Here is a 15,082-nt window from a genome sequence, read left to right on the forward strand (position 1 = left end):
TGTGAATATTCTTATTAGTACAATTTTCTTGTAATTTTGTTGTATTATTAATTTGCTAATTTTTTCAGACTTGTTTTATATTAATTCCAATATTACTATATGGTATATATATACTATAAACTAGTAGAGAATCACAACCACATCTATAAAAGATATTATCCAGATAATCAGGTATGTTGAATTTCTATAATATTATTTGAGAAGTAAGTTTCTTTCGTGTCATGTTCACGCTCGCATTAATTCTCACGATGGTTGATTACAAATGTACTTTTAATAAATTTAAAATATTACCATTAAATTACCATTATTAAATTTATTTTCTTTTTTTATTTGGTATTTTCTGTTAATTAGATTTTAATTTAATTACTTTTTATTTTTTTCCAATAATATATATAATAAAAAAATTACAATTTATAAAAACAGATTTTTAATAATATTTATATATAACGTGATTTCATTAAAAAAAGAAAGTTAATAAAAATAAGATACCATCGAACCTTAATATTTTTTTCCATTAGTTATTTTTTCACCGACATGGATCATCTATTTTGGAGAGTCAATCCAAGGATGGATGATCACCAATTTGCATGGATATTATGGTATATATAGAAAGGTCGGAATAACAAAGTGTTTAGTAATCTGGATATTGATCCAAGGAACACACTGAAAACAACAAAATTGGAATCAACACTTTGGGTTGAGGCACATGTAGTAAAGGATCAAACGAGGGAGCATCAAGTACATAACAGACCTACAATACCGACTTCAGGACGATGGTGCTTCATAGATGGTTCATGGAAAGATAAAGACTTATTTTCATGGCAAGGCTGGTATAGCACTTTACTGGGGTTTGATGGTTTATTAGGGGCAAGGAATGTAAGGGCATATCTTTCACCTCTACATTCGGAGGTGGAAGCATTAATTTGGGCAATGGAATGTATGAAAAATTTAAGACAGTTTCAGATTACGTTTGCAACGGATTGTTCTCAATTGTTGAAGATGGTTTCAAAACCAGAAGAATGACCAACATTTGAAAGTTACCTGGAAGACATTAAGCTTTTAAAAAGAAGTTTCCTCAACTGAGACATAGTTCATCATGTACCCCAGACAGAGAACCTACGGGCGGATAGCTTAGCACACAGTGCTAGGAAACAATCGTTTTTCGTCGTTCACATGGATGCAGAGTTACCAATTTGGTTTACATAGTCAACATGAGTCCGTAAGTGTTTGTTGTAGAAAAGAACAAAAAATAATCTTGATACTAAAATAATAAAATAAAAAAAATATTATTTTATAATAATATTTTACTAAGTTTATAGATATAAATTATGGACACCTCAAAACATATTCAAGTAAAGGTAAAATTCAAATAACTTTAACAATTTATTTCTTTTGTAAAATATATTTGTATGATATTTAAAATATTATCTTTATATTTTTATATTTAATTTTTAATCAATCCACACTTTAGTTTATTTTTTCTATTTGATTCTCAAAATAAAAATATATTATGTTATACCAAATCTCACTAATATATATATATATACTCTGAACAACTAACCTAAATATAAATTTAAAAAATCATCAAAATATTAATATATTTAAAGAAACAAAATAGTATGGTTGAATTTCAAATAAGTAGATATTACATATACAAAATCACATATCTAATTTAAAAAATATTATATTATTAATATAAAATAAACATATAAATTATTTAAATTATTTAAATTGAAAGTTATAATATATTTATTTTTAAATATTTATATCCATGCATGAATATGGAAAATCATCTAATATAATTAAATTATTAAACTGAGGAGCCGAGACTATTATGCATTATTGTTTCATTTGAGATATCATCATGCAGAGGATGATCAAATCTGTGGGCTTTGGGTCACGTTAACAGTCCTATACATCTAAAATTGATTAACGTTTTGGGCCTATTTATTTCAATTGCCATACCTACCATATTGACCCATTGTGGCCACTGGATATCGTGTTCTGTTTTTTTTTTAACTAAATGGCTAAACATAAAACCACTTTAGGTTTTAGGAAGATGTGTGATATGATGTGCCAAAGAAATGAGGACTTGTAATCAGTCGTGTCTATGCTTCAGCTCATCAGTTATTAAGTACTTGATTATTTCAAAATTAAGGTACTTGTTAATCCAAAAAGTCAAAAAACATGCAGAAAATCAAATTTATATCAAGCCCCAAAAATATATAACCAAGCAGATACAATCCAAAAGGAAAAATTAACAAAGTAGATACAATATCAAACGTCTGTCCTTGAGCTCAGTTAGGACTTTTAGTGCATATTTTAACAAAAATATCAAACGTGCGATTTATCCTTGTTAATAGGAAGTTTTAATTTGTTTCATCGGTTTTTGTTTTATTTTATATAATGTTACCATCATTTTTTCCATTTTTCCTTTATGCATGTCCAGTTGTTATAATTGGGTGTGTGTTTGTTATGTAACTGCAGAAAACATCATGACAATCGTATTCAAATTGTAAGCAAAGGAAATTACAAAATGAAAAAAAAAACTAACTTGATTCAAAGTCAAAATTTGTGTGCAGAGACGAAAAGAAAAGGAGTATTTAACCATAATGACATGTACTATATAGAGAATCAGAAAAGGAAAGTCTCGAACACCGATACCGGAAAAAATTCTACTATAATCTTCTGTGATCTCCAATCCGAAGAGATTATGGGCTTAAATTATTAGAAAGAACCAAATTTAAGTTGAAAAGAAAAGCCATGAAAACAATGCTAATGCTAAATATCACCGTGAACAAAGTGAGGCGGGTTCATTAATATGATTGATATTAAGTTTAAAACTATACTTACGCTTCTTTTTTTCAAAAGAACTATACATATATTAACCTAATGAGCCACTCACCAAGGAGAAATGCGATGACTGTTTGGCAACTGAAAAAAAAAGATAAATTAAATGAGCCACTTCCCATCTAATACCTACGAATGACTCGCTTCACCATTTTGAACCAAACAACAACAAAAATCTTTACTTAAAAAAAAAACAGAAAAAATCAAGAATGTTTGCCGGAAACCCCTAAAAATCCGCCATTGATGCAGGATGCGTACATTTTTTTTCTCCACTCCTACTTGTAGGGTTGGTATCTATTGTTCAAAGCCACACACTCTCTCTTACTAGGGCTTTGAATTATAGTAGGGTTTGAAAGCATAAGAGAGAGAAAGAGAGACAATGTCAGGTTAATTAATTTGCAGTTTCTGGGTCTCATTCTCTTATATATACTTCTAGATCTGTATCTCTAACTAGTACATCGAAGGTCGGATTCGTTAGTTTTTGTTTTGTTTTTGGTGATGACAGTCAAAGTTCTGGTTTCTCGCTATCCAGATCTAGGGCTTTTTTGGTAACTCAGATTTAGGTTTTTTTTTTGGTTTCATTCATCAGTCTCGTATTATCTTCTAGTTTTCTCTCTATCAATAGGTTTTTTACAGCTTTGCCGAGTGGAATTGAGAAGAGAAAATCTTGCATATCCATTTAATTCTTGTTTTGTTCTGCTTAATTACCTCTTAACAGAGTTTTTTTCTTGATAAGGAGATTGATTAATCCCCTTTAATTCTTTCAAATTGATTTTTTGACGTTTCCACAGTCAACAAGATAAATTATAGAGTATGACTAATTAACAGTTACGTTCTGTTAGTTCTCTAATTACTCTTCAGTAGTCTTCACCACGTATTGTTATTTTAATTATTTTCGGATTCCGTAGATTTTTCTTTCTTGTCAACTTTTGAATTCCAGAGAGATATTACATCTTGACAAATGGGGCCACTTTATATTATATTTCAACTTTTGCTGTTCTTCTCATATAAGTCGATTTTGTATTTCTTTTTTCCTCTGAGAATAATGTAACCTAGTGGTTTAAGAGAATCCTCTAAATTTCCTTCTCCTTTCCTCTAAGAACAACGTAAACTTACTAGTGCTTTGCTTATTCATAATCATAAACATCGTCCTATATTCTAATACTCACTAGGTCTGTTCAAAACAAACCCAAAAATTCTTTTGATAAATTATATTTTGAATTCTTTTATGTGGAATGGTGTCTACACAAGTACTGCATTATCATTGTGTTTACATGTTTGGCACTCCACTTGCGTTCCACTTCACAGTATTAGGAAATGGACATGTTTTGGTCGACTAGTTGATATATAATTGTCGATTAGTTGATGTAAGAAGTAAGATATATATTTACATTGATGATGCGTCATGAAATGTTTAAAAGATTATAAATGTTTTTAATATATGCATAACTTTTTGTAGAATTATTTGTTTTTATCTTTTCTCAATTATCTGTTTACTCATTTAACATATGTTCTCCTTTCGTAGAATTTCATTTTAATCACTTCTAATACATGTTTCATATTCCTTTCTCTAAAGAATTGATCGACACTTCGTTTCTACGACCTCTTCTAATTCTTTGTTATAGGACCTATTCTTCCATTTTACTGATTACCTGGAACCAATTACAATAAAACAAGCTTTGCGTTTAAACAATACACATAATATTTTTCCCTATATCGTCTCTGTTATGTTTGATATTATTGTAACTCATGTAATATTTATGTCTGTTTATATGTTTAGCATTGCGGTTCACATGACTTTACAAATATATAAATATATGTTTTCATTTTCTTATAATTGATGTATGTAAATTAAAAAATTATCACTGCAAGAAAACATGGTTGTCTAAAGTAACATTATTGTAACTCATGTAATCCGATTTGACCATTCATTCTTTTCATAGAAGTTGAACTAGTTTTAAGACAAGTGCTTAAAGAAAATCAAATTTTAGCCAATGGCACGTGACCCCGTTGGTCGTAATGTAGACACCCATATAGAACAATAAAATATTACAAAAAAAAATGTTACATAAAGATTACACTTCCATAAAAAGAAATGAATGGTCAAATCGAATTAATTAAATATTGAGTTTTCGTAATTGTAGTTTCCCTAATTCCCATAATATAAATCTCTTCTCCAAACTTTTATGTTGGCATTAGCCTGCAAGTATCATGCGTGTTTGTTATTACCAACTACGAGACATTTTCAGACATATTTTGAATCATAACAGATTTACAAAATGTTAAACGGACTCTAATATTGATAGTTGAATTATGATATTATTCTAAATTGGTTCAATTTTCCGACATGGCCATAGAGTACTCCTATGTAATTATGTATTGTGCTTGCACATCGATATATATATATATATATATTACAAATTTACAGTAGTCACTATCTGGGTATCAGATGCTTACATTTTTTTCAATATTTATTCTATTTCTGAATAAATTAGGAAATTTATGAGGTTGTAGATGGAATTCTAGTAGATATTTTTTTCATGTGGATGTGTTTTTTAGGAGCCACCAGAAGACCAGATAAAAATGGAGAACCAAGGTACACAACAACACATGCTACTCTAGGAAAAGCAAACTATGAAAATAATATGTATTGCAAGCATATGGTGAGTGTGGTCTGGTCAGACCTATATGTTTTATGAATAATTAAACACTTCTACGCTGGACTACAACTAACTCAACCACTAAAGGTTTGACAGAAAATCAATATATAGGTCATCTGCAAGTGGCACCAAATCAGATAAAAACTTCTTTTCCATGAGGCTATCAAACAAAGTATATTCTGTTAGCATACAAATGGAACAAGGAGAGGTTAGACCATCTCCAACTCCACTTCATTTTCACTTTTTGCTTTATTTTGAAGTAAGTTTTGCTCCAATTATACTTCATTTTTTGCTTCAAAATAAAGCAATGAATAGTATTGTTTCAAATTTGAAGATCTATTGTACATATTTTCATTTTTTTGAAAATAAACTTTTTCATTGTAAATTGGTCCTTAATTTTTATTTATTTTTATCTTTTGCAAAATTAACTATATGCTGTAATATAATCTAATTAATTTCAAAATTTTGACTATTATTTTTATCTAGTCAGATGTTTATATCGAATTCATATGTTTTTAAGAACTTTTTAAGAATCAAAGATAAACAAACTCATTTCTTACTCTAAACACGTCTGTTAATCAATTGTAGAATTTTTTTATATATATGGTGTTTTTTCATACAAATTACGATGTTTTATGTTTGTTTACTCATGTTATGTAATAATATGAGTATATTAAATTTATATGAAATAATAATTATGTTGGATCAATGTTAAAACAAAATAGTTAGGTCTAATAAGTAAATATAAAAAAGTATAAGATGTCTATTAATAATTAGTGATAAAGTGGAGATAGAATATACTTGGAATATTCATTTTATAAGAAAAAAATGAAGCAAACCGTTGGAGTGAATGTTGCTTTATTTTTTTTGTGTGGAAAAAATGAACTTTTGAAGATAAAAATGAAGTCAACCACTGTAGATGCTCTCAGTGAAACAAGTTTATTGTAGGATATATATGTTTCTGTCAGAATATATAATTTCTTATGTTTTTTTTGAACTAAATATAATTTCTTATGTTAATAGAAAACAGTTTCAACATCAGGTTCATAATCGTACTTTTGGGATGTTTTTATCAGGTTTTTATCTGTAGTTATCCAGAAACTTTTAAAACTGCAATCCTTTTTTTTTTTTACTCAATTGAAATTTCCATTAAAGGGCAAAAAGCCCATAACACATATTACAAAAAAACCCAAGGAAACGGGCCCAAAGAAAACAAATCACAAGCATGGCCCAAGGCCCATCTGCGAGACCCAATGATCCCGAAGGAGCTCCGCCGCCGCGCGGACAAACGCTGCGGCTCCGACGACGCCTCCCTTCGAAACGCCACCAGTTACACCAACCATCGATTCACCCTTAGGAATCGGAAATCACCCACTCAGAACCATCACCGCCGCAAACGCTTTCCACTCAGGTGAATCTAAACTCGGAGAGCGTCAATCGAAAATTCGAGATCTCATCCGACACCGTTCAACCCCATCACCGAGATAGAAGCTTCGCGCGACCCAACACCTTTAACCGCGGTCGAGCTTCGATCACCCACCTACGAGATCTCCACCCATCCAACCAATCCAGAACCGTGAAACTAAAAAGAGAGAAAACAAACCCTAAAACGAAACCTAGGGACCAAAAACGGCAAGGCAAAGCAACGAAACACTTTCACCCCCCGAGATCTAGACCGACGACGTCAGAGCTGCGGAAGCCTCCACCTCGCGGGGACAGGAACCGGCGTCGACGGAGCTGAAGAAGCCTCCACCTCCCGGAGACAAACCAAAGAAACCGAACGAAAAACCTCACCGCGCCTACCTCACCACATCCGCGCCCTTACGCCAGAGACAGGTCCGCCATGGATGGCCTTGTTCCAGAGCTCGGGCAAGGCGGTTGGGAAAGGAGACAAGACCGAAGCAGAAATCAACAGCTTTGCTGGTGGCTAGAGGGCTCCGGTGACGGCACGCGCGCTCACGCGCCGCCAGTCACCGGACCCGATTACAGATCCCCTTTCTCTTTCTTACTTTCTCTCTTCAGTATGCGTTTTGTGATTTTGAACTGCAATCCTTTTATAATATCTATATATATATAAATATGTTTGCTTCACTCCTGTGCTGCCAGCTCAGATTCCATGTCACTAAGTCGTTTAACCAGAGCGTAACACCTGTCCACTTTTGCTTATGCGCTGCGTTTCATTTACAAAAAAATTGAAGAGATATGGGTTACAGTTTTTATGTGGGCTTTAGGCTAAAACCCATCCCGATAGCACGGTGATTCTAATTCTAGGGATTGAGTCGACAAAGTCGGCGGATGAATCTGTTGGTAGAAATTTTTCTCACGTCGTTTGATCTTCTTCTTCATTGACAGATACATCGCCTTAAAGCCCTTCATAACTCCATTCACCATGATTTATCATTTAATATGAAGCTGTATACATGCGACTATAAAAAAGTTAGACATCCTCTTCTCAAAATCAACTTATCAGTCTGATTAACTTGCAAAGTAAACTTAATCTCTGAGAAATGGCTAAAGTCAAAAGTGCTTCTCTTACCTTATTTGTCTCGGCAACCTCGACTCCTCGCCATGGCACCGCGACTTCTCCTGCGACTTCTCCTGTCATCTTTGTTGCCGCTCCGATTGATCTCCGGTGGTCCAACCGTGAGTACCTCCCTCCTTTGTCGTGTTTAAGCTTTCTCTGTGGCGTGAGGGCGTTCATCTTTTTCACCGCTGCGATCTTCTAAGCTCACGACCAACGGCCATCTCAGCTCCCAAAATCATCGCTCTCACCTCCAACTGCAGAGGACCTCAAGCCATGATTTTTCCTTCATCAGGCGACGAGCCTCATCCCGTGAAGAGTTTGAGATCGGCAGATATAAATGTGGAAGACCCTAGATCTGATAAACAACTTAAGTTACACCTATTTGCAGTTTGGTCCTTTCTCTTTTGTTTCTTCTTGAATTCAGTCTCACCTAACTAAAGAAGCACTCCACGTGTATATGCAATTAAACACATATAAACTTTTTATTTCTTTTTTTTTGGGTCAACATTCGTTTGATTGATTATAAAGTCGAAGAGGACAAGTCCAGAGAGTGGATAACAGCCCAAGCATCCAAAGCCCATCCCAAAATTTAACAATACACGTGAAAGGATAATATTGCATATAGATAATATGACAATTGTTCAATTATGACATTAATATCTTTTCATTCGATTTCATCTTTGCATACTATTTTCATTTGTGGAATCGAATCTCGAGTTGGTTAGCCAAGAGCGTTTTCCTAATGGTAATTAAATATGTGACTCTCAAAAGTGTTGCAACTGTTCTAATAACAACTTCCTCATTTTAAACAAATCGCAACATCATCAAATGACTAAATACAAAATGACGACACCATTCGAAAACTATTACAAATAGAATTATGTTATATCATAACTCTAAGTACTATTTTTGGGCTAAATCACTAAGTGCTAACTTAAAATTAGTTTTTAAACAAAAAAGTAAACACTATTCAACATAATAAAATAGTTTTTATTATAACTTCCCGCCCGTAGGGCGGGCCGATCCTAGTATGTATATATATCACTGGTAAAAGGACAAAGTAAATAGCTAGTTTCACATCATTAAAATAAAAACTAATTAGAAAGTGATAACGTGTCTGAATAATATATCTAGATTTTTTTACACATATGAACTTGTGTGTAAACCTAAACCCACTTATACATAATAGTTATCACAGGTTGCTCTGTTTAACTAAGTTAATAACCTTGAAAGGTTTGAAGTTCTTGATTCGGGTTTAATGGACTATACTAGAATTGACGTAGATGTCTCATAAAGAGAATCAGTAGTGTGAAAGCGAATTAAACCATAAATAATATTCCCTCCATTTTTAATACTTGATTATTATTTTTTAAACTGCTTCAAATTAAATGACGTTTTATAAAACATATTAGTTTTATGTTGTTTGACCATTTATATTATAAAATTTATTTTATTATTGATTAATTTGAGGATAGATGAATACTTAATAAAAATATAAATAAACGCTTTCTTTAATTTATGTGAATAAGTCTAAAATCTCATTTACTTAAAGAAAACGGAGAGAGTAGCTTTCTTCACCACTTGACACAATTTCTGAATCCATGAAGACAGAGACGATTGCCCACAAAGTAAAACACACACATATTGTTACTTTAGTTTTATTTTGGAATGAAGAACAAGCACATATATTAACGAAATTGGGTTTAATGCTATGCATATAAGGTTCCACACGAACTATAATTAAACAAAATATTATATAAAAGGCATTGATTGTTTTACATCGATTTAATATATGACAAGAAAGTGAAGTAAAAAAGCTTCATAAGACTCACATATACACAAATTATTATATATTAATTTGAGAAATTAACGGTAATTTATATCATTATTACATATTATGATAGTTGTACAAGAAGTGATGAACATCCCTAACCTGTTGCTGCTGCTGCTGCTGCAAGGAACGTAACAAAACAAAAACAAATTGATGAAATTTTGCAAAGAGATAATATAATCAACTGAAAAACGGCGCCTTTCCATTATTTTTTTATATGGAACTAGATGATAATTATAAATAACCAACCCACAATACATAAAATGAACAGATAATCTCATTATATAGTATTAACTAATCAGTACTTTTGGTACTTAGGGATTTGAGGTAGCCTACAAAAATTGAATCTACTATAGAAACAAACAAAAAAAAAATTTCTTAAAAATATGTAATGAAATGTGACTTGTAGATATAGAATAAGTTACCTCTATGGAAGTAGCTGCACCTTGGCTGCGATGGGGAGTAAGCATTGGAAATGATGAATTCAATTGGCTGATCATATTATATGATTCTTCGGAAATGTGATCTTTTTTATTCACCACAAAATCGTTGTAAACTGCGAAACGATTGTTCTTGCAAAGTTCTTCCATATTTTCTCCGCAGGGCGTCACCTCAAAAGAAGTAGTCCAATTAACACCAGAATTATTATTCTTTACTACCTCATCATGCTGATTATGAGCTTCTACTTCTTCTACGGCATTTACTTGTGGTCGTCTTCTCTTCATGATCTTCTCCATTGTTCTATCCTTTGCTCTCTCTCTTGCTTTGGCTCTGGCATCTTTAGACATCTCCTTCAAAATGGGCGTTCGCTGCGACATCTTTCTCTTCCCTCTCATTGTTCTCCCATCCACCTTATTTTCTACGAAATGATGAATATAAATATGAAAAATAACACAAAGAAGAGACAACATATATTATATGTTAGCTTATTTCATATTTCATATGTTATACGAGTTTCGACATGAAAATTTGTTACAATTTCCATTTCCTTATCAAATTGTTTCAGTTTCTTCTATTTGTATCAATAATTGTAAAAACATGTTTATGTATCTAGTAAAATATTTTTAATATCAATACAAATTGTCTTTTTTCGAAAAATATATATAAAACTATAACTCTTTGATAGAAAATTGAAACTGTAACTATAAAAAGTTGGCAACGGTTAACGTACGTACCGGTCATGCTAGTATTGCTGCCTCTATCCTCGACTGTCCACACAGATGCAAATTCGCATAGATCAGACGATGTCTCCGTTGATCCTAACGCCGGTCCTTGGTTAATTTCGAAACTCAGAGTTTTAGATTAAGCATGAAGAAGATCAAATCTTTTCATAAGAAAATGAAAACATTAGTATACTTAAAACTAGAAAGAATGTATACGTACGGGTTTGGGAGTCATCTCCGCTGCTGAATCCGCCGTGTTTAAACTGGTTAGAAAGGCTGTTGGCGATCTTTATGATCTCGGGTTTGGCTTGTGTGAGCAACCATTCAACGGTCTTGCTGGCTTTGTCGAATCCAAGCATGTCTTGTAAGCCAAACAATTCTTTGGCGACATCTAGAGAGAGTCTCATTCTACGATCTCTTGTCCCCTTAGCCGTTTTGATCTTGCTGTGCCGGTCCGTTCTGCTTGGTTTCTTGGCATTTTTCATTTTCGGGTCTTGAGTAGTTGAGATTCTCTGGGAGTCTTCGTTGTGTGTGGTTATGGTCTCCGACGGCTCAATGAGTTGGGATTCATCAATGGTGTTGTTCAAAGGAAGAAGGGATGGATGATGATGGTCATTGATGCTTATGGTTTGGTTATCATTATGGGCAATGTTTTGTGGGAGGAAAGAGGGGAGGAGAGAAAAATCCTGGACGAATTCGAATTGAGAAAAAGGAGAAGCTGCTTGTAGGAATTGATGATGATGGTCAAGATGATTGTTTGATGTGTTGGAATTGGAGTGAATCAAGAGGTCGTTAATGGAAGAGGAAGGGCTAAAAGGGAGTAATGGTTGTGAGCAATAATTGTCATTATAAGGGAATGACATGTAGTCTTCATTGATGGTGCTTGTAGTACTGAAAGTCTTGTTGTTGTTCATGTCCTTTTGGATGTTTTGAAGCAACAAAATTAAAACCTAAAACAAAATTTTGAGAATGACACTTGTACCAAAACCTTCTTCACACGCACCAAAAAGAGAAAAAAATGAGAGAAAGCATAAAATCAAAGAGAAGATTACTGTTCCAATGACGAAGACAATCAAAACTTTTCTTCCTTAGCCTGCGAAATCAAGAAAAAATGAAAGAAGGAACAGTAATAGTGATTAGGCAGATAGTACAATATGTCTTTGTTCAAGAGAATCTATGTCTAAATGTGTGGAGTGAGAGAACGAGAGTACCTTTATCGAAGTAAAGGACTAATGGTTGAGAAAGACAACACAGGCAATGTACTTAAATAAGTCTATGTGCTATGAACTAGAATGGAGAGAGAGAAAAAGATAAATTATAGAGAGAGACAGCTATAGAGAGAGAGGCCGAGAGATATCATAATGGAGAAGGAACAACATCAATTTGAGAGGAGAGTATGCTTTTGAAGAGGAAATTATTTTCTTTACTTTTGCTTAATTTTCTTCTTATTGGCATGAAAAGAAGTATATATTCGTTTTGTTTTTGTGAAATATGATGATAAATCTCCTTTATATTTAGTTCTGGGGATTGTTTTAAGAGAATAGATAGGACCCTATCTTTGTTTATCTTCTTAGATTTCTTTGAGATATTTCATTAATACAAATTAGCTAAGAACTCAAAAATAAGTCTTTGATATCTATCAAAAATAAACAATTAGAGATTTATATCTATATTTATGTCTTTACAATTAATATGAAATCAAAATATAGATATACATCATCTAATCTACTAAACTTATCTTTGAGCTATCACAATAATATTTTCTATTAACTTCATAGGATATTTTTCTAATTTGGGTTAAATGTGTGTTTGTTGATAAATCATATATTTGATGATTATATTAACCTTACAGTTTTACTGAAAGTATCTTTGGTACCAATAAAAGTGACCCATGGAGTTTAGTTAAATAAACTCTATCAACTTAATTATATCATTTAGCATATTTTAGTTAATTAAGATAATTATAATAAAATGACAAAACGAAGGCAATGAAATTTAGTTCAATGGAAATGAAAGCTATTAAAAAGAGTTAGATATAAAGTTTTATTTTCATATTAAGAAGATCATCAAAATTATAAAATTTGAATACAAAATAAATAAAATAAAGTATTCACAAATCAGAGAATCTACTCTATTAAAATAGAGTCTTATTTTTATCTACTGTAAAATGTGGTTAGATCAATTCACAAGAAATCCAATATATATTACTTAATATTTAAAGAAACATGGAAAGGATATTATTCTCCTACATTGTAGATTTTTGTGACCATGATCTTAACAATAGTTTGGTAAATATTATATATTTAAATATTTAAATAGTAAATACATTTATTTGACAAATATATACTTCCTCCGTCTCTAAAAGATCCATGTTTTAGAGAAAAAAAATTGTTTCAAAAAGATACATTTTTTACATTTTCAATACATTAATTAATGAAAAATTGTATTTTTCAAAAAATACAATCATGTTTAATAAAATCTCATTGGTTAAAAGTTATTGGAAATAGTTAATTAATAAAAACAATGTATTGGAAAATACAATTTTATATGACAATTTTATATGTTTTCTTAATAAATGTGAAAAAATATAACATGGATCTTGTAGGAACAGAAGGAGTATTTGGTTTACATAATCGTAGGTATATCTATATATTATATAATTATTGTAAAAAACATTTTACATAAATTTTCGCATCTATATATATACATAATATTTTGGGATCCCGTATTTTATTTGAAATAGAAAATATTGTTATAAAAATGTAAAAATAGTAAAAATTACGATTTAAAAAAAAAATAGAATATGATCGAGGTTTAAATTATTGTAACAAAAAATAAATTTCACATATATTTTAGTTATATAATATATAATAATAAAATCAGTTACATTACTATTAATTTAAATTTTGTAATAAAATGATAACAATATCTGCGCATCCGCGTGGGTTAGAATCTAGTATATAAAGTTATATGCCTTTTAAGTATTTAAGAAGAAAATGAGGAAATTTAATATTTAGTTTTAAGGAAATGAGAGGGAAGGAAGAACAAAGTTTTTGCATTCCAACATCAGAATATATATACACATGATATATATTATATACACGTCAAATACAAATTTTGAATTCTGTATATAATTAAATATGATCAATTTATATTTTTAACGCTGGATGATTATATTATTATAAAATATAAAAATGTTATTGACAATTTTATTTGACTGCATCACCTGATTCGTCATATGGTTTCACCTTTGATGGTGCTCTTTGTACCATACTGCATATATGTTGTAAGTTTTTTCACTATTAATTTGCATAATTCTGATTTTTCTAGAATTTAAAACTTTTACCTCATAGTGTAAAATTGTTAATGAATATTTAGTCAAACCACTAGACTAAAGTGACTTTCACTTTTATCATTATTTTGATAATTTTCTATTTAAATAATTTTTTAAACACTTTTTGTCAACTTAAAAAATATATACTATACTTAGAATTTCTTATAGTATTAAATTTAAAAATTCTCTGAAACAACTTTCAATCATAAAAACAGTAATGTAAAATGTTTTCAATAGCACTAAATTAATTAAATGTTCTTTTTGAAAGGCTTACAAGTTTTTTTGCTACAACAAAATGCATGAAGAAGAAAAATACAAAGCAAAAGTAGAAAAAGTTATGGTCTAAAATATTAAATCCTTAATGGACTTGGCAAAGAGAAGCCTAAAAATATACCAATCTAATTAAACAGGTCCAACACCCTGGACGAAAACTCAGCCGCTCTTTGGATAGAATTCGATACCAGCGAACACACACGAGCGCCAACGACGGTGACCACCAACACCACTACGAAACAAAGAAAAGAGACTGAGGCGTTGAAAAATAAAATCTAGAATACAACCGCAAAACTGCCATTTGATAGAAATGAACCACCAGCACCGGAAAATGACTATATGTGAGTAGAGAAGCTCCTTGCGAGAAGTTAAAGAAGAGAGAAAGAATGGATTTCTAACAGCGGCTGACTACGAAACGATTTCTTACATAATTACATGTATTTCTTC

At 31.4% G+C, this 15,082-nt stretch overlaps 1 protein-coding gene and 1 long non-coding RNA gene across 2 annotated transcripts; both read right to left on the reverse strand.

The window, feature by feature from the left end:
* Positions 1 to 7,648: 7,648 nt before the first annotated feature.
* Positions 7,649 to 9,068, reverse strand: LOC111206540. Its single transcript, XR_002658819.2, has 2 exons — positions 8,047 to 9,068; positions 7,649 to 7,922 (listed from the first exon to the last, which is right to left on the reverse strand). It is a non-coding gene; the product is annotated as an uncharacterized LOC111206540 (long non-coding RNA).
* Positions 9,069 to 9,769: 701 nt separating this feature from the next.
* On the reverse strand, positions 9,770 to 12,930 carry LOC125574876 (transcription factor TCP18-like). The gene is made up of 6 exons (XM_048738303.1): positions 12,240 to 12,930; positions 12,081 to 12,121; positions 11,249 to 11,978; positions 11,041 to 11,136; positions 10,291 to 10,724; positions 9,770 to 9,985 (listed from the first exon to the last, which is right to left on the reverse strand). The coding sequence occupies exons 3-6, from the start codon at positions 11,940 to 11,942 to the stop codon at positions 9,923 to 9,925; spliced, it is 1,287 nt and encodes a 428-aa protein (XP_048594260.1). The 5' UTR covers positions 11,943 to 11,978; positions 12,081 to 12,121; positions 12,240 to 12,930; the 3' UTR covers positions 9,770 to 9,922.
* Positions 12,931 to 15,082: the final 2,152 nt, after the last annotated feature.

Source organism: Brassica napus, chromosome A1 (assembly GCF_020379485.1).
Source record: "Brassica napus cultivar Da-Ae chromosome A1, Da-Ae, whole genome shotgun sequence".
Classification (NCBI taxonomy): Eukaryota; Viridiplantae; Streptophyta; class Magnoliopsida; order Brassicales; family Brassicaceae; genus Brassica; species Brassica napus.

Excerpts from the sequence above, each read along its gene's own strand:
- LOC125574876 (XM_048738303.1), bottom strand. The coding sequence starts at position 11,942 with ATGAACAACAACAAGACTTTCAGTACTACAAGCACCATCAATGAAGAC. Across the intron at positions 11,137-11,248 it reads CGGAGATGACTCCCAAACCC|GACCGGCGTTAGGATCAACG; the intron begins GTACGTATACAT and ends AAATTAACCAAG. Across the intron at positions 9,986-10,290 it reads GTGCAGCTACTTCCATAGAG|CAGCAGCAGCAGCAACAGGT; the intron begins GTAACTTATTCT and ends CGTTCCTTGCAG.